This window comes from Chelonia mydas, chromosome 3 (genome assembly GCF_015237465.2).
Source record: "Chelonia mydas isolate rCheMyd1 chromosome 3, rCheMyd1.pri.v2, whole genome shotgun sequence".
NCBI lineage: Eukaryota > Metazoa > Chordata > Testudines > Cheloniidae > Chelonia > Chelonia mydas.
Window position 1 is genome coordinate 183,147,435 of NC_057851.1, and position 19,434 is coordinate 183,166,868.

The 19,434-nt window shown below is 45.0% G+C and overlaps 1 protein-coding gene across 8 annotated transcripts in view; it reads left to right on the forward strand.

The window, feature by feature from the left end:
* The first annotated feature begins 3,396 nt into the window (after positions 1-3,396).
* The window catches only part of PAPOLG (poly(A) polymerase gamma), an 81,356-nt gene continuing 65,318 nt past the window's right edge, over positions 3,397-19,434 (forward strand). For 3 of the 8 annotated variants that reach the window (XR_006289919.1, XR_006289920.1, XM_043543888.1), the window contains exons 1-6: positions 3,401-3,505; positions 8,461-8,619; positions 8,698-8,764; positions 10,908-10,989; positions 11,073-11,182; positions 15,316-15,369. Coding sequence is in view for 5 of the 8 variants with exons in the window: in XM_043543888.1 (XP_043399823.1) it covers positions 3,489-3,505; positions 8,461-8,619; positions 8,698-8,764; positions 10,908-10,989; positions 11,073-11,182; positions 15,316-15,369 (489 nt within the window). In the remaining 3 variants the exon portion in view is untranslated. Of the gene's footprint in view, positions 3,506-4,115; positions 4,235-4,563; positions 4,689-8,460; positions 8,620-8,697; positions 8,765-10,907; positions 10,990-11,072; positions 11,183-15,315; positions 15,370-19,434 lie in introns of those variants that run through there. The other 5 variants (XR_006289918.1, XM_043543885.1, XM_043543886.1 and 2 more) reach the window with 4 other exon arrangements.

The following is a 19,434-nucleotide window of genomic DNA, read 5'->3' on the forward strand; positions in this document are numbered from 1 at the left end:
TTAAAGGGTGAGCTCACACGTATCAATATCAATGGGGTTTTAATGCAACCCAAAAAAAGATTCTACCTAGCTCTTTAATGTTGCCATGAGCAGTCCTATTGATTTTAATGGGACTGCGCGAGATAGTAAAGTTACTTACTGGAGTAAGTGTCTAGAAAAGCTCCCCTTGATTTCCTCTTCCAGGGGATTGATATTTGTATTTACTTCTTTAGGCATCAAGCTTACTTTGATTTAAATAACAAGCTCAAGGGGAGAACTCATTTGGTATAAATAAGATTCTGTCATTTTCAATATTAAAGGTAAAATCAAAGTAAGAAAATACCATTGTTTTTTTTATTCCATTTACTGTTTTAAGATGAGCTATTTTTATTAAATAAGAGAAAGATCACCAATGAAGAAAGGAGCATTCAGTGCACAGTGTATAAATATACAGTGCATAATAGCTATGACTGCAAACATATTGATAATTCTGTGTATACTATTGCAGAGAAGATACAAAAAAGATCCTGTTTTCATGTAATTTGTTACAAAATGGGTGGGAGGAACAAAGTAATGAAAATATCACATAGATCCAGAATTGTGTCTAGGTAGATTGTTATAAACATTTTTCACAAGGCATTAGCTACTCTTTAATAAGTTGTTATATCTTAAGGAAAATGTGATGTTAAATAAATTCTTTTTCAAGAGTTTTATAAATGGAGTGGAGTTAAAGATTAAGAATTTTTCCTAAGTGGGACTGAATAATTGAGACGGGCCTTTCATTACTTAGTCAGTAGTAACCAAAAGTTTGTTACAAGCTGATGATTTTTGGTGCCCTGCTGAGAAATGAGTTCGCTTTCTGTTCAGATCTCAGTGGCCACATCACAAAAATCACCGGTTAGTGTTCACCGTCAGTTTCATCAAAGAGGCCAAGAATGAATAAGTATGGAGACTGATCTACCCTTTCACCTCTAGAGATAGTCACCCTAGGTCAGACTTGAAACAAAGGCAAAGTGCATAAGCTTTACTGCCACGGCTATACTTGTTCTGTGAATATGTACAAAGGACTTAGGCGTGGGTGGCACGTGAACCCCTTCTGCCTGAGGCCCCACCCCTTCTGGACACACCCCCACCCCCACCGGAGCCCAAAGCCCCCCCCAGTGTGACTGCCGGTCCATGCCCCCAGGCTGGCACGCCCAGCCCCAGAGTGCTGAGAAGGTGGCCAGCGCGTTCCCCACTAGCCCCGGAACACCAGGAGGGCGGGTGGCCCAACCACAGCCTCCCTCCCCCAAGCCTTGGAGCACTAAGCCGGGGCCTCTGCACAGGGGGAACTGTAGTGGCATGCAGGAGGGAGTCTGGGGGTGAAGCGTGGGTGGGGCCACACCTGGCTGTTTGGGGAGACACAGTCTCCCCCAGCCTATGATACCTACCACCCATAGACTTAGGCCCCAATCCTGCAAGTTGGTTCATACATACAGATGCCTTATAAAACTCTACAATAGACAAATAGTGCTATCAGTTCAGTAACTTTCACAAGCACTAAATTTACACAGAGACAATATGACTTAAGCAGAGCAATGGAAAGTAAGAATCTTTACCCACGCTTGCAAAGTGTACTGAGAGATTCTGTGTCAGGTACTGGTCCTGTGAAATGATTCTGCACAGGCAGAAGGGTCGGCTCTTGTGGATCACTTTCCAGAATTGGTGCCTAAGTGGACTGAATAAAGAAAACTGAACTACTGACACCCTACCACTAGATGGACCTTAAAATTACATTTACCTTTTACCTGAACTGAGCTGTATTAGTGTGCAAATCCCGAAAAAAGTCCCTTCCACCTGTTTTCCCAGACAAGGGCTGTGAGGCTAATAGGTGCCATGTAAACCAGTAAAAGACTTTTAACAAAGTTATGTGTCATCTTTGTGAGAGATATACAAAATTATTATTTGGATGAGCACTCAGGTTTTCTGTTTGGCACAGAATGAAACTCAAGAAGTATATTACATGTTTGCACACAGATGGCTTTTTAAAAATTAATACCATCGGCTTCCTTTAGACCAACAATTTTCTGAAGATATTATAAAAGGTATGGTCTATATGCTTGAGAGGGCTAACAACTTAATACCAATAAAATATTCACAGATTTTAATGAAAATTTTCAAAATTATAATAACATTGTTCTGCCATGTTGTGACCCCAGCACTGCACTGGTGCAAGAGAATCAAGAAATGATAATGACAGTTTGGTTTCCCCATCCAAATACATCCAGTGAAACGCAATAAACCATATATACATTATTTAGTTTTAATTTTAATTAGAAAAAGCTGTTGGTAGTGCAAGTAAGTACAATTGTACAATTGTACAAGTACTGTCAAGACAAGGCACTTTAGTTTTAACATGAAGTAAACTAGGTGAGGTCAACCCCAGGCAAGAGTATTGTGCAGATCTCACCTGGTTTACTTTGTGGTAAAACTAAAGTGCCTTGTTTCACTGTGGTTTTACCTTTGGATAGCTCCCAAGCCTGTTACCCGGAAATTAAAAAACACACCTTTTTAGCATTGAAAACAAGGCCTCAGCAAAAGCCTGACTCTGGCTCTGTTCTAACTCCAGATAAGCCAGTTACCCTCAGTTGAAAGCATCTCTGAACTTTGGTGAGAGGGATTTGTGTGTCGACACAAGGGGGTTAGGAGCAACTCCTGAGTAAGAATCCAAGTTAACTCTGCAATGGAGTAATACTCTCCCCAAGACATTTTCTCCCAAGCTGATGGCACCAAAAGAGTTGTTGCTCAGGTAGATTGCTTAGAGTTTCAGAATATGATCTACTTCTTTATTACATGCTTTGATGGTCAATCAAATAGTCAACACTTAAAGCACCATCACTGGCATCTGAGTCAGCACTCACTGCGATGAATGGGGCAGCTCACACTTGTCAGTGCTATGGCTGCAAGCTCTCCACAGACATGCCTTTACCCTTGTTTCAACTCTTGAGAGAGATGCTGGTATGCACTACTGCCAAGGAGGGCCCCAGCTCATGCTTTCCTCCATAAAGCAACATCCTCCAGCTACAAGGAGAGTCACCAATTTGAAGTTAAATTCTAGTGAGTGAGGGGAGCCTGGAGCAACATCTGTGGGAGGGAGTCTCCTTCCCATGAGCAAGAGGGCTCAGGACTGGCTCTGTATGAGGATGTGTCCCCCTGAAGAATGAGGAAGGCCCAAGAGAGGATCTCTGTGAAGGAATGTCCCCCTGAGGAGCAAAGGGGGAAACAGGACAGGGTCTGTGTGAAGAATCAGTCTCTCTCCACGTGCATTTCCCATCAGAGATTGTTTACACTCCCCAATAGGCCACAGGCTGAGGGAAGGGCGGGGCAGTCTTTGGCCCCTGGGCCTATTGGAAAGGCTGTGACTTTCAGAGGCGTGGCACTATATAGAGGCAGGCAGGGGCTGGTAGCAGCTTGCTTTTGAAGCAGAGTGTTGGTTGGTTTCACTTGTGCGGTGCTTGCAAGTGGAGGTTATGAAGGAGATGTGTGGGTGAGGATTGGCTGGACAGCCCTGGGGGGGCTACTTTATTGTAGCTGCAGTGAAGTTCTGGGGGTGGTCCCTGGCCCCCTTCTCTGGCTATATCAGGTGTCCTTGGACTTGGCTACTTTCCCTGGGGTCCTTCTTTTTACTCTGGCTGTTGTGGGGGTGGAGGTTTCCCCAGACCTGTTTGTTTTCCTTGGGCCCTGCTGTCTGAGGTTGTGGTGGTGGACTTCAGGAGGTGTGAAATTAGCCCCTAGAGGAGCTCTGCTATAGCAAACCATATGGTCAGGCTCTTCCCTAATGTCTAGTTGTCTCCATTTCTCCCTATACTCCATACTGCTTTACATCCTCTTTTTCCCTCCCCTTTCTTGGGAGAGGGGACACCTGAGGCTAGTTTCCCTGTGAAATTTTTTTCACAGGTCTGAGTGATGCAGCTAGATCAACCTAAGTTTTAGGTCTAGACTAGGCCTGATCTGCTTCTTTATGTGCTTTGATGAGCAGTGAAATAGTTAATACTTAAAGCCCCATCCCTGGCACTCACTGAGATGATTAGGGCAGCTCACACCTATCAGAGCTATGGCTACAAACTCTCCACAGACATGGCTTTACTCTTTGCTCCTCTCTTGGGAGAGGTGCTGGTATGTGTTCCTGCCAAGGAGAGCCCCAGCTTATGCTCTCCTCCATAAAGCAGCATCCTCTAGTTACAAAGGACCGTCATCAATTTGAAATTAATTTCCAGTGAGTGGGGGTGGGGACCTGGGGCAGGTTCTGTGTGAGGGAGTCCTTCCTCCCCCTCCTCCCATAATGAGTGAGGGGTCCCAGAGCAGCATCTGTGTGAGAAAGTCTTTGCTTCCCTCTGCCAATGATTGAGGATGGCTGAGGTCAGGGTCTGTGTGAGGGAGTGCCCAGTTCAGGGTCTGTGTGAGGGAGTTTTCCCACCCCAAATGGGGGGTGGGGGCAAGTCAAGGTTTTTGTGAGGAGTCATGAGTGAAGTGGGGACCCAGGTCACAATCCGTGTGGGGTGTCCTGGATAACCACTCAATCTCCCTGCATGTGCACTTCCTACCAGGGACTGTCTACACTCCCCAGAGGCTTGAGGGTGATGGCCTCTTCCTGCAGGGGCTGCTGGGATGGCTGTGACCAGTGGAGGTTTCATTATGTTGCAGACGGTGCTGCACTGTACCATATAAAGGTAGGGCAGTGGGGCTGGGTTGTTTTTGGAATGGAGTGTTGGTCCATTTTGCACTCATGGAGCTTGCTGCAGAAGACATGAAGGAGATGTGAGGGTGAGGATCTGCTAGGCAGCTCTGAGGCAGGGCTGGGGGCTGCTTTATTGTAGCTTTAGGGTAGCTTTGGAGGTGGCCTCCAGGGCCCTCCTCTCCTGGCTGTTTGGGGGAGGGCTTTGGACTTGGCTGCTTTCCCCAAGCCTCTGCTTTTTCTCCAGGTTGTCTGGCGGTGTTGTTCCTGGACCCAGCCACTCTTTCTGGGACCTCCAGTCCAGGGTCATGGTCACACTTACGAAGCTTTAGACAGGGCGAAGTGAGGCCCCAGAGGAGCTCTGCTGTGGAAAACCATATATGGCCCTTCTTTAATGCCTGCTTGTTTCGCTCCCCTCCATCCAATCATGCTGCTTCACATCCCTTCCTCCCCATTTTTGGAAGATGGGGGGAGGGGGTGTCTGCTTGAGGCCAGTGTCTCACCTTCCTACTGACTGATTGAGCCCAGTCCACATGTTCCTGATAAGCATGTGTGGGAATGCTCATTGTCTTGCACTCAACTATGTCTTTCCCCAGTGATGGCTATGGGGTCCCTTCAGCCCATTTGTTTTACTCATCATCTGCTGTCTGTTAACCTGTGTTTAAAGCACCCCTTACCTAGAGTGACAGGGATTTGTGTGTGAACAGGTCGGAGCAACACCTGAGTAAATGCACAAGTTAACTCTGCAATGGAGAAATATTCTCTCCCAAGCTGATGGCACTGAAAAGAGTTTCAGTGATTGCTTAGAGCTTCAGTATGATCCACTTCTTGCTTTCATGTTTTGTTGGACATTGAAATAGTTAACATTCAAAGTATCACAAGCATCTGTTTTAGCACTAAGATGAGTAGGGCAGCTCATGCCTGTCAGAGCTATGGTGCAAGCTCTCCGCAGACACGGCTTTACGCTTAGGTGATTCAGCTCTTGGGAGGGATGCCTGTGCCCTGTGAGGGCGGTAGAACTCCATCCCCTGTTCTCCCCCCACCCCCTGCCTTCTCCTCCCCACCCCCCGTACAGGACAATGAAACATGATTGACTGGGGGCAATGCACTCCAAAACAAGGACACAAGTGGTTAACAGACCACCTGGGAGGGTTTGAGTCAATGAGCAGAGTTTGGAGGGGGAACAAAAGAAGCTGGAGCTGCCCCAGATGGATTTAAGCAGCACAGAAAGATGCTGAAGCCCAGAGTTGTGCAAAGTCAGAACTAAGAGCTGCTTGAAGGAGAGCCAGCTGCTGTATGGGTGATTGTGCCCACATGGGTCCCCTTTTTTGGGGAGCCAGACCCACCATTTTGAGCTCTCAGCGCAGACCAATGTCTGAGTGTGTAGACAGGTTGGACTGACCTGGGGGGGTGGGGTGGGATTGCATCGATGTGGGGCAGAAAGTCTGTGTGTGTTTTGCTAGGTTAGAGGTCAGGGCTGTGGTGTGTATGTTGTTCTGGAGCTGTTATGTCTGCTAGAAATTCTACCCTGGATTTACTCCTGACTTTGCCTGGGTTAGATAAAAGTGGTGTTCTATTGTTGTGTGGTACTTTTCACAGGGGTTAACTCTGACCTCTAGGAGGAGGGTTGGTGTTTGTGCAGAGGCACGTGGCTAGGACCCTTTCCCCAAACTGGGGAATCCCACACCTGACATGCTGGTATGTATTGCTGCCAAGTAGACCTAGGTCATGTCCTCTCTAAAGCAAAATCCTCCAGATACAAGACAGAGTCACCAGTTTCAAATTAATCCCCAGTGAGTGGGGGCAGAGGGCCATGGTCTGTGTGAGGGAGTCTCCCCACCAGTGAACGAGTAGAACTGGGTCAGTGATTATCCCCCAAGGACTGGGAGGGGGCAGCAGGCCAGGCCAGAGTCTGGGGGAATTTCCTCCCAAAGACTGAAGGGAGCTAGGGACAGGATCTGTGTGGGGAGTTCTGGACAACTAAGTTCCCCCCCACCATGCACTTCCTGTTCTCCACAAGTTGAGTAGGGGTGCCAACTTTCTAGTCGCACAAAACAAACACCCCTGCCCTGCCCCTTCCCTGAGGCCTGGACCCCTGCTCGTTCTCCCCCACCCTCACTCACTTTCACCAGGCTAGGGCAGAGGATTGGGGTCTGGGTGGGGGGAGAGGGCTCTGACTGGGGGTGTGGGCTTGGGTGGGGCTGGGGATGAGAGGTTTGGGGAGAGGGCTCTGGCCTGGGTCAGGGGGTTGGGGTGCAGGAGGGTGGTATGGGCTCTGGGCTGGGGGTGAGGGCTCTAGGTGGGGCCAAAAATGAGGGGTTCAAGGTGTGGGAGAGGGCTCTGGTCTGGGGCAGGGGGTTGAGGTCTGGGGGCGGGTGTGGGCTCTGGGGTGGGGCTGGGGATGAGGGGTTTGCGGCTCAGGGCTGGGGCAGAGGGTTGGGGGGTCCAGGTTGCAGGTTCTGGGAGGGAGTTTGCGTGCAGGAGAGGACTCCAGGCTGGGGCAGTGGGTTGGGGTGCAGGAGGGGGTTAGGGGCGCAGGGTCCTGGCAGCGCTTACCGCAGCGCCCAGGAAGCTGACTCCAGGTCCCTGCGGCCCCTAGGCACATGGGAGGCTCTGCATGCTGCCCTTGTGCCTGTAGGCACCGGCCCCACAGCTCCCCTTGGTCGCGGTTCCTGAGCAATGGGAGCTGCAGAGCTGGCCCTGGGGTGGGGGCAGTGTGCGGATCCTCCCTGGCTGCCCATGCACCCCGGACCTTCAGGGACCTGGCACCTGCTTCCAGGAGATGCACATCACCTCCATATTGGTGCACATAATATTCATTCCATACTTGGACCTAAAAAATTAGAGGGAATGCTGCCCAGTCCATACATTACTGCTAAGGAAGTGTGGGAAACCTCATTGGGCCTGTGTCACACTCAACAAGATCTGTTCTCAGTGATGGCTATGGGGTCCCGTCCATTCATTTTTTTTATTCATCTTCTGCTGAGTTCAGCCTTGTCTAGGTTAGGAAAAAGGTAATTTTAAAAAATTGATGGCAAACTCTATTTTAAATAAAAGGAGTACTTGTGACACCTTAGAGACTAACCAATTTATTTGAGCATAAGCTTTCGTGAGCTACAGCTCACTTCATCGGATGCACTGTATTTTCCACTGAATGCATCTGATGAAGTGAGCTGTAGCTCACGAAAGCTTATGCTCAAATAAATTGGTTAGTCTCTAAGGTGCCACAAGTACTCCTTTTCTTTTTGCAAATACAGACTAACACGGCTGCTACTCTGAAATCTATTTTAAATATCACTTAGGCTTTGTCTAGACTAGGATATAAAGGTGTGATATCACTGACAAATCTAACATAGACAAGGCTCCCTGCTGTTAAAGCCACTGAAAACTCAAGTCAGTTTAGCACATGTTAAATGCAATGTTTCACCTGACTCTATATGTAAATTGCTTGAATTAAGGTCTTGAGTATGGCAGCAGTAAATTTCTTTTCCTCCTAAATCTATATTGGTTACTAAAATATAATGCTTTCATTATCATTGCAGTGCCATTAATTTGACCTCTTGCATTTGGATAAGCTCATGGATAATCATTACTTTCTCTTTAGTCAGGATTAAGTCTGGCTTCCGACTTTGCACCTTCTTGCCACTGTGGGTGAAAAAGCAGAGGTTGGCTTTGAAAGTGTAGGCTAAAGTGGTATAACCATTGACTACAGTAAGAGTACCATTTCTGGCATTGGTTATATTTAACATTACTGTTTCCTTCAACAGAAATTCTATGCTGAAGAATCAGCCTCAGAAGCACTATGGAATAACATCTCCAATTAGCTTGACTCCTCCTAAGGAAATAGATTATATTTACACTCAGAAATTAATTGAAGCCATGAAGCCATTTGGAGTATTTGAAGATGAAGAAGAACTAAATCACAGGTATAACTTTTTAATATAATTGAAACACATTGCTTGAATCTATTTTAAAACTAAGTCTAATGATGATTCTTATTACAGGCTGATTGTTCTTGGTAAATTGAATAAATTAGTCAAAGAATGGATTTCGGAACTCAGTGAGAGTAAGGTAAACATTTTTAAATTTCCAATTTAAGAAACAATTTAAAAGAAAACAAGTACGTTATTTCTACTATTCAACTTATTTTCTTGCGTTCATAGTGATAATTCTCAATCTTGTATTCTGGAGTCTGTCCTCTGACTTTCTGCAAAGGAATAATAAATTTTTCCATCTACATATTGGGCAATAGGCTTGTAGTAATTGTCACTCAAGTTAAGGCTTGGAAGATTTTAACTACCTAGATCTAGGGTGACCAGATGTCCCGATTTTATAGGGACAGTCCCGATATTCGGGGCTTTTTCTTATATAGGCTCCTATTACCCCCCCCCCCCCCCCCACCCCACCCCAACCCCGTCCCGATTTTTCACACTTGCTATTTGGTCACCCTACCTAGATCCGTAAGCCTTTTTCTAACAATTAAATGAATTTGTAAATTGGCCATAACTAAATCATCTGTGTTTATCAATACAAATTAGAACCAGATAACTTTATCTAATGAGTATAGGGCCTGGCGAAATGAATTTTTTTATTATCTAACTTCCATGATCTTATCAATATTTTAAAGATTTTTTTTCTATTAACTATTTTTATTTTTACAATTATGGGGGTTGGGCGAGGTTTCGGGCAGTTCTGACAGCAGGGCTGCAGTGGGCTCCTGGTGTGGCCAAAGGGCCATAGCCACCGGGGCACAAGATGTGGGGATGGGTGCAGCCATCCTGGCCCGGAAGAGCAGAGGCCCCCTGTCAGGACTATAAAGAGGAGGAAGAGCCCCAGCAGTGGGCGAGGCCACCCTGCTGCTCAACTGTTCCCATCTCGGGACAGCTCCTACGCTCCTGGCGGGTGAGTAGGTGAGCAGGGCTGTGGCAGCGCAGCTGCATAGGGCTCCCTGCATGGCCACAGAGCTGGTGACACTGGACCCCTGGAAGGCTGGGATCCTGGTGGGTCAGAGCAGAGAAACCCTGGCCAAGGCTGTGAGGAGGAGTCATCCCTAGCCGAGGAGGAGGCCACCCTGCTGCTAGGGATGGCTCCTCTTCCTCCCAGCCCTGGTCAGGGGGCTCTGCTCAGCCAGGCCAGGACCGCAGCCTTTCTCCATCTTGTTCCTGTGGAGATTGTGTGACTGGCCCCACTCAGTCCCCAGCCAGCAGTGTGGAAGTTGTCTCTGGGCAGGAAGTGTTAAGCAGCAAGGCGGCCACTACCACTGCTTCCTCCTTGCAGCCCTGACCAGGGGTTTCTGCTCTGCCCTGCCAAAACCACAGCCGGCCTGCCTGCCTGCCTCCCTCCCTCCCCTCACTCCTTGTGCCCGCAAGGATCAGGTGCCACCAGGCCTGAGGCAGTGCAGGGAGCCCTCTGCAGCACTGCTGTTGCAGACCCACTTGCTCCAGTAACAGCAAGGCTTCAGAGGGCTCCCTGCATGGCTGCAAGACCAGTGACACCTGATCCCAGCAGGCATGCCCACTGTTAGGATTGATAGTTTTTCATCAATTTCAGCATCAACCAAAATTGTCATTTACTGACAGTTATTAATTAAAATGTAATCCTGCTGAGCCTCCCTATAGAGCAGAGAGTGACATTCTAGCCTTGTATCTCAGTCTGGCAGTGAAATAACTACTTGTAGTTCTCAGAATATATCCGTTATGATCCAGTTTATACCCTACACTGGCTGTGTTTAATTTATTACATGGCTCTTCAGATTCACATAAATGGAAGTATCTCTTATCTACACTGGAGATGTTACTTCTATAGTAATAAATGCATCCATTGTATTTTTGTAAATCCTTCAGGAAATGACTGCCACCATGATTTCATATTGCTGTTACTTCAGTTGGCTAGAGAACATTGGTAGGAAATGGGTAAAAAAAAGTTCTTACTCCAGTGACAACCTTTTGTACCTGAGCAATCAGTATGTTGCTGTTCATTAAGGAAGGCTAAGCTAATGTCCCCACATATAGCTATTTTTATTTTTGTTTAGAAATTACTGAGATCTTATTCTCAAATTATTTCACATGTAGTAACTGCACTTTATCTGTTGATCTTACTAACTGCCAAAACAAGCCAACTTAAGCTCTCTCAAAGTGCTAGTATAGCTTGTAGGGCTTTAGACGTTGGGAACCAAGAGCTGTATTTTAAACTCGTATTTCTGCTCTATTTATAGAACCTCCCACCTTCAGTTGTAGCAACTGTTGGTGGAAAAATATTCACATTTGGCTCCTATAGGCTTGGAGTACACACCAAAGGTATGTTGTTTTTAAGTGTCTAGTCATACACTGTTTCAGACTAACTGCTTGATTAACTGAAGATATATGGGATATTTTTGCAGGTGCTGACATAGATGCTCTTTGTGTTGCTCCTAGACATGTGGAAAGATCAGATTTCTTTCAGTCATTCTTTGAAAAGCTAAAGGTTCAAGATGGAATCAGGAACTTAAGAGTAAGTTTTCTACTTGTATTCAGAGTAATAAACTTGTCCATGTTAAAGGGACACTGTCAACTGGAACTCTTAAACTGACCAATTTCACAAAATTACAGTTGCTGACAGTAGTCTTCAAATAGTATTGTACACACAACACTGTTAAAACACTAAGGTTGCAAAGTCAAGTATTCTGATATTTCCTACCTAAAGTTGCCTGTGCAACTTTAATCAACCCATTTGTGTATATGCATTATAATAGTGGTTAACTAGATGATCACATAGTATGTTCTTTCTACAAGTTTCGACTAATTTTTTGTGCCCAATTTGAGAGACCCTGAGAAAAAGCATGTCCTACGTGGTTTGCATTATACTGCGCTTAACATGTTTAAATCACAGCTCCCATTGATTTCACTTGCAGTTGAATGCTCAGCATTTCTGCAAAATCAGGCACTAAGGTCTAAAGTTGGGCATCCAGACAATGAGGAACATACACAGTTAGTGAAATTTTTGGTTATAAGTAACTTGCCTAGATTACATAGGAACTGTGCAGCAGAGGCAGGGATAGAATCCAGTTATCTAGGACAGCGTTCAGCTGCTTTAACCAGGAAACCGTCCTTCCTTTTCCTACAGTCCCCTGCCTCATTCACTACGTGCCTTCCAGCTTCTGCGACATGAGGCAGGGGTCCTATAGGAACAGCCTCCTTTAATGTACATCCCCAATTCATCCTCAGAGCATGTCTATCTTGTGCACTGAATGAGGCAAGGGTCCTGCAGAAAAAACTAATTAAAACTGTATCATGCAGGCACACAAGGGGGTCAAATTAAGGTTGAACAGGCAACCTTAATTTTGGCATTTCCTAAGTTTTGAATGTTTGATTTTAAAAGAGCATTAAGGTTGCAATATAGTTTTTTTATAGCTTCCCATAATTAATAATTTTAAAAAAAGGCAAACTGAAAAAACAAACTCCCTCATATTGCATTATACTAATGTCCACAGGGTCATCAGCAGGACTGGAACCTTTAAACCTGCCACACAGACTTTCGCCCACTTGAACTAACTGGGTAACTGATAGGTTGTTTTGTTTTTGTTTTTTTTAATTCCATAATGGTCACAGTAAACTGAAGCATGTGAGAGAAAGCTGGTGTGTCTTTCTCCTCCCGCTATCCCCTGCAACATATAATATAGCCTGAATCAAACGCTCAGATGTGTGAACTGCTCCATTCATCTCAGGTGAATGGGGCAGGTGTCTCCTAGATCCTGGCATGCATAAGGGAAAGGAGAATATGGGACTGACAAGCACCCCACTCTTAATTCCTTCCTGTAGTCTCGCCAACCACCTCCATGTCATCCCTCACCTTGCCCTTTACACCTGCTCCTCATCCTGAGTCCCCAACCCTTCTCCCTTGCCACCCATCCCCATGTATCTTCCTCCCCTCCCAGGAAGCATTTCCTTGTGTAATATTTTTCTTTTCAAAGATAGTGCACTCAGAATACAAGTTTCCAAAATAAAAAAAATCCTTTGACAGAGGCAGATTTTTAGAAACATGCTTACATTTTTGTCCTGTTTTACTTATATTTTTGGCTAACGGCAAGATTAGAAGTTACTGTGCTGGGTGTTGCTCAGGTTCAGTGGTAGTAATATGTTCCTTTGAGCTGCTCAGGTCCTGTGCCTTGTGGCTGGCTAACACGCCTTTTGGGTTCTCTTTCTACTAGGGTGACGAGACTGCAAGTATTGAAAAATCGGGAGGGGGTGGGGGGAAATAGGAGCCAATATAAGAGAGAGACCCAAAAATCAGGACTGTCCCTATAAAATTGGAACATCTGGTCACCCTACTTTCTGCACGTACACAGTGTAAACAGTTGGCACGTGAGCATTAGGCATGTGCATCTCTAGAGAGCTAAGCTTCCTGGGAAATACTGTTCAGTTTTGCTCCCCCCAAAGGGTTAGTGGGTGCCTTGTACTAGCTGGAGTAAATGTCAAGCAGCTGAGACCATTTTGCACATGATCAGAGCCATGGCTTGATTCCCTGTGCAAAAAAGTTGATTAACTCTGTCAACCTTAAGAAAAGCTTTTTTTGTGGGGGGAAAGCTGTATCTTAGGAAAATGACCCTAAACTTGGTTCAGTAACTCTGCCCAGTGCCTCCCTGAGCTAATCCTAATTTCAGTACCTAGCAAATTGGTGGAACCCATAATAAAGAACAGAAGTATCAGAAACCTAGGTAAATGTGATATATTGGGGAAGACTCTGGAACGATCTTGGGGTTCATTAAATAACAAACCGTTCAATGAGAAAGGAATAAAACTTTAATAAAACAAACTGGAGAGCTTCTGTAGTGAGCTGCTGCACACAGCCAGTTTGGTGTTCCCAATGCCTGCCTCCAGAGCACATCTCCAAATTCTTGTGCTCATAATACCCCTCATGAGGGAGCATCTCTAAATTGCACTCTTCTACAAACATATCCCTACAGACTCAACACGGCTTTTGTAAAGGGAAATCATGTCTTACCAATCTATTAGAATTCGCTGAGGGTGTCAACAAACATGTGGATGAGGGTGAACCAGTGGATGATAGTGTGCTTGGACTTTCAGAAAGCCTTTGAGGTCCCTCACCAAAGGCTCTTAAGCAAACTAAGCCATCATGGGATAAGAGGGAAGGTCTACTGATGGATCAGTAACTGGTTAAAAGATAAGAAACAGAGAAGGAATAAATAGTTTCAGTAATGGAGACAGGCAAATAGTGGGGTTCCCCCAAAGACCTGTACTGGGACTTGTGAGGTGGCAAAATTTGCAGATACAGAATTATTCAAGATAGTTAAATCAAAAGCTGACTGAGAAGAGTTACGAAGGGATCTCACTTGACTAAGAAAATGGCAGATGAAATGCAATATTAAGTGCAACAAAATGCACATTTTTAAAAAAAAACCAACCCAACCGATCTATATAAAGGTGGTGTCTAAATTAGCCGTAGAAAGATTTTGGAGTCATCGTAGATAGCTCTCTGAAAACATCCATTCAGTGTGCAATGGCCATCAAAATAAAGTTAGGAACCATTAGGGAAGAGATGATAAAATAGAAAATATCATAATGCTACTATATAAATCCATGGTATGCCCACACCTTGAATGCTGCATGCAGTTCTTATTGCCCCATCTCCCAAAAGATATATTAGAATTGGAAACAGTACAAAGAAGGGCAACAAAAATTATTAGGGGTATGGAAGCTTCTGTATGAGGAGAGATTAAAAAGAGTGGGACTGGTCATCTTAGAAAAGAGACAACTAAGAGGGATATGAGAGAGGTCTATAAAATCATGAATGGTGTGAAGAAAGGGAATAAGGAAGTGTTATTGAGCCCTTCACATAACACAGGGGCCAGCCGATGTTCTAAAGAGACAGCAGGTTTAAAACAGAAGGAAGTGCGTTTCATACAACTTACAATTAACCTGTGGAACACATTGCCATAGGATGTCGTGAAGGCCAAAAGTAGAACTGTTAAAAATTTTAAAAAATAAATAAATAATTTTAGATAATATCATGGAGGATATCAATGGCTATTACACAAGATGGTCAGAAATGCAACTCCATGCTCTGGGTATCCCTCCAACTGCCAGAACCTGGGACTGGATGACGGGATAGATCACTTGAAGTTGCCCAGTTCTGTTCATTACCTTTTGGTCATTTGGCAATGTTAGAAGACTGGATACTGGGCTAGATGGACCATTGACCTAGTGTGGCCATTCTTATGTTCTCCATGTACTCCAAATTTCAAGGCAATGCAAGTAATCATCTAAATTTTAGAGGAGTCGCATTTTAAACAAAGCTTTTCTCAACTTTGAAGGTAGCTGAGCGTTAACTGCTGTCAGTTGCAATCTTACTGATTACAGTAGACAAATGTAAACACCCTTTTTTAAAAAAAGTGGACTTTCCACCTTCCCAAGAGAAATGGGAAGACTTAACTAAGTATTGTATAGCATATATGCAAAGTGGTCTAGCTAACTGATTTGTGTTAGTATTTTTAAATATTGGTGAAATACTTTTTCTGGCCTTACACCCTAGGGGGGTGGGGGGAACAAAAGGTCAGGAGGTGAAACACAAGACTTGCTTTTTAAAAATGCAAAAACTATTAGGCATTTTCCCTTTCTGCTTTACAGGCGATAGAAGATGCGTATGTACCAGTTATCAAGTTTGAATTTGATGGTATTGAGGTAAGAATTAAAGTTTAGTGTCTTGTTAAAATGCAGATGATTGGTTTTTTGCTTTGGAATTTGAATGATATATCGCTGGTTCTGGTCTCACTGGCACAACAAACTATTTTGAAAGGTTATTCATTAGTACTCCAAAGTCTAAGGGCTTGTGTACACAGCTCTGCAGTTCAGATTACGGGGTGTGAATTGCAGCATGCACCAAAGTGCTACATTGCAACTCCCCCATGTGGACACTGCTGGCATGAACTAAAAGGCACCTAGCTTGGGTTAGGACTATGTTAACGTGAGCTAGGTGCCTTTTAGTTCTTGCCAGCAGTGTCCACATGGGGGAGTTGCAGTGTAGCACTTTGATGCATGCTGCATTTCAGACCAGCCTTAAGGGATGTCTACACTGCAAAGAAAAACCCGCGGCTGGCCTGTTACATTACTGTGTAGACTTCCAGGCTTGCGCCCGAGTACTAAGACTCTCCCACCCTGCAGGGTCCTAGAGCTCAGGCTCCTGTCCATGCCCTGAAGTTTACACAACAATGAAACCGCTCCACAGCTTAAGCCCGAGTCAGCTAGCACAGGCCAGCCACAGGTGTCATACTGCTGTGTAGACATACCCTAAGAGCTCGTCTCAACAAACATCTAGTTTGTGGCAAGCTGGGGTGGACTGGATTCACACACTAGTTTGCTGCAGTCTCATTGTTTGTGTGCCCCCTGCTGATACGAATTAACAGTCTTGTTTCAAAGAGGACCAGATCAAAGCGTGTTAACACTGTTAATGTATGTCAGCAGAGTACTTGAACAGATAACCCTAATGTGGGCTAGATTCACACCCCAGCTTGCCACAAACTAAATGTTCACCTAGACAAGTCTTTAAACTACTACAAAGTTAGTCAGGCTCTCATGTGGGCCATGCCTTTTCCCCAGATTGCATTACACTAAACTTCTATTTTAGGGTATATCTACACCAGAAATGTAAATTGAGCTATATTAGGTTGATTGACAGCCATCTCAGTAATTACTGCTGTGGTACATGTCCACACTACCCTCCTTGAGTCAATGTTGCGTGTCCTCACCAGGAGTGCTTCCACTGACCTAAGAGGCAGTGTGGGGAACTCAGAGGCCAGTGTCTCAGCTCTGCTGGAAGCTCGCCCCACAGGGTCCCAGTGGGCTGCCCCATCCCTGTTTCCCATCAGGAGCGAGAGTGGGGAGAAGCTGCTCAAGGCTTTTCAGCTCCCCACTGGGAGCAGAGCAGCCTTGTCAATTTCCTGGTAGGGAACGGGAGCGGGGCCTGGTAGCCCAGGGCTTTTTGCCCCAGCTCCCAGCCAGGAGCAGGGTCTAGCCACCCAGGGCTCCTGCCATGAAATTGACAGACAGCCAACAGCTGAGGTAAGTAACACAGACACTGCATTGCCCTAATTACATGGACGTGAGTCCTACGCTTCTCGTGAAGGTGGAGTTACGGTGTTGGTCTGGAAGGGCACTTACCTCATCGGGAGCAAGGCTGTAGCATAGACACTGACATAATTAGGTTGACATAAGCTGCCTAACTGTGTCATGTAGACTAGGCCTTAGTGGAAAAAAATATCTGCAGGATGAAAATCAGAGCTAGGGTTTTGGGATACACACGTTCCTACTCAGTGACCCCCTTTCTTCTCCCCTCTGCCCCTGCAATGTATAGCATGAATTGACTTGAGTAAACGTGGTGGGACTTTCAAGGAAGAACACTTCATATTAGTGAAGCCGAAGAGACTTGCCATCTTTTAGAACAGGAGTTTCCAGTTTGTCCATGAGGCTGCTTGTGACCCTTCAAGGAAACTGAATTAAATATTCATTTTTCTTCTAAATTAAAAGTGTGTTCCCTGAGCCACAGACTCTCTTAAAATGAAGTGTTTGAATTACCTCTCACTGCAGTGAGTGGAGGGTGTTGCAGAGGAAGGCAGTTCTGTGGAGTAGTTCTGGTGGGAGCCAGATGTGTGCTGAGCAGCTACTGTCCCTTCTCTGCTGTAGCCCCTTAGGTTCCTGCTGGCTGGCTACTATATTCCAGCAGAGGGAGGTAAGTGGCTCATTTGCTCCAGTCTGCCAGAGACCCAGAGCAGGATTTTGTCTCCAGAAAAAAGAGAAAGGAGTACTTGTGGCACCTTAGAGACTAACAAATTTATTTGAGCATAAGCTTTCATGAGCTACAGCTCACTTCATTGGATGCATCCAATGAAGTGAGCTGTAGCTCACGAAAGCTTATGCTCAAATAAAAAGCTTATGCTCAAATTTGTTAGTCTCTAAGGTGCCACAAGTCCTCCTTTTCTTTTTGCGAATACAGACTAACATGGCTGCTACTCTGAAACCTGTCTCCAGAAACAGAAACCCCTCCCCTTGCTCAGGGACAGTTTCTGGAGACAGGTTTCAGAGTAGCAGCCGTGTTAGTCTGTAGCCGCAAAAAGAAAAGGAGGACTTGTGGCACCTTAGAGACTAACCAATTTATTTGAGCATAGCTTTCATGAGCTATAGTTCACTTCATTGGATGCATCCGATGAAGTGAGCTGTAGCTCACGAAAGCTTATGCTCAAATTGGTTAGTCTCTAACGTGCCACAAGTACTCCTTTTTCTTTTTACTGTAAGGAGAGTGATCACTTAAGATGAGCTATTACCAGCAGGAGAGCGGGGGGAGAAAACCTTTTGTAGTGATGATCAAGGTGGGCCATTTCCAGCAGTTAACAAGAACGGGGGTGGGGAGAATAAACATGGGGAAATAGTTTTACTTTGTGTAATGACCCATCCACTCCCAGTCTCTATTCAAGCCTAAGTTAATTGTATCCAGTTTGCAAATTAATTCCAATTCAGCAGTCTCTCGCTGGAGTCTGTTTTTGAAGTTTTTTTGTTGAAGAATTGCCACTTTTTGGGCTGTAATCGAGTGACCAAAGAGATTGAAGTGTTCTCTGACTGGTTTTTGAATGTTATAATTCTTGACATCTGATTTGTGTCCATTTATTTTTATGTATAGACTGTCCAGTTTGGCCAATGTACATGGCAGAGGGGCATTGCTGGCACATGATGGCATATATCCCACTGGTAGATGCGCAGGTGAACGAGCCTCTGATAGTGTGGCTGATGTGATTAGGCCCTATGATGGTGTCCCCTGAATAGATATGTGGACACAGTTGGCAACGGGCTTTGTTGCAAGGATAGGTTCCTGGGTTAGTGTTTTTGTTGTGCGGTGTGTGGTTGCTGGTGAGTATTTGCTTCAGGTTGGCCTGTCTCCCAAGATCTGTGAATGATGGGTCATCCTTCACATTCCAGCAACTCTTGGAGCTGTGCAGAGGGAGCCACATGAGGTGGTTGAATACATTAGCTAGGCAAAATAACTGGTTTTTGCAAATACTGGTTTGCTTAAACAGCAAGAGAGCCAAATAGGACAAACGTGAACGTTTGAGGAGCAAAAGTTGACGCAGTAATGCCAAACAAAGACTGTCTAAAAGTTCCTCATTTAAGTCCTGGTTCACAGTATCTGCCAGTTGCGGGGAATGCTGTCAGAAGTCAGTAGTGTGTCTGAGGATCAGGGTACTATTGATACATGTTCTATGGTTAATACCTACACGGTACATCACCAGAAGGTCTTGACACTGTATATTGTATATTCTACTTTAACTCTTCACAAAAGTAGCTTATTGTTTACAATCCAACTTAAACTGTCTAAATACTAAATATGCATCAAGGAACAGGAGTTGCAAAATGAGAGGGAGTTTCAGAAAACGTAGGTAACGACTGAGGTTTTTGAGTCTTTCCTGTTATGGATCACTATCTAAGCAAGATATTGTATTTTGGGTCCTTATTTCCTTGAGATTAAGCACTACGTTCATACAAGTAGACCAGACTGCTATTTATCTCTTCTCTCCCCCCCCCCCCAATGAATTGTATTACTATATTGCCTTAATATATTGACAAGACAAGTCAGAATACTCAGAGCAGTACATCTGCTCTGATGGGCAGATGCCTCCTAGAAAAATGCAACTGTTGGCAGAATAGTATAGTGTTGCTGACGTGACTAAATCAAAATGTAAAAATTCAGAGGACGAGATT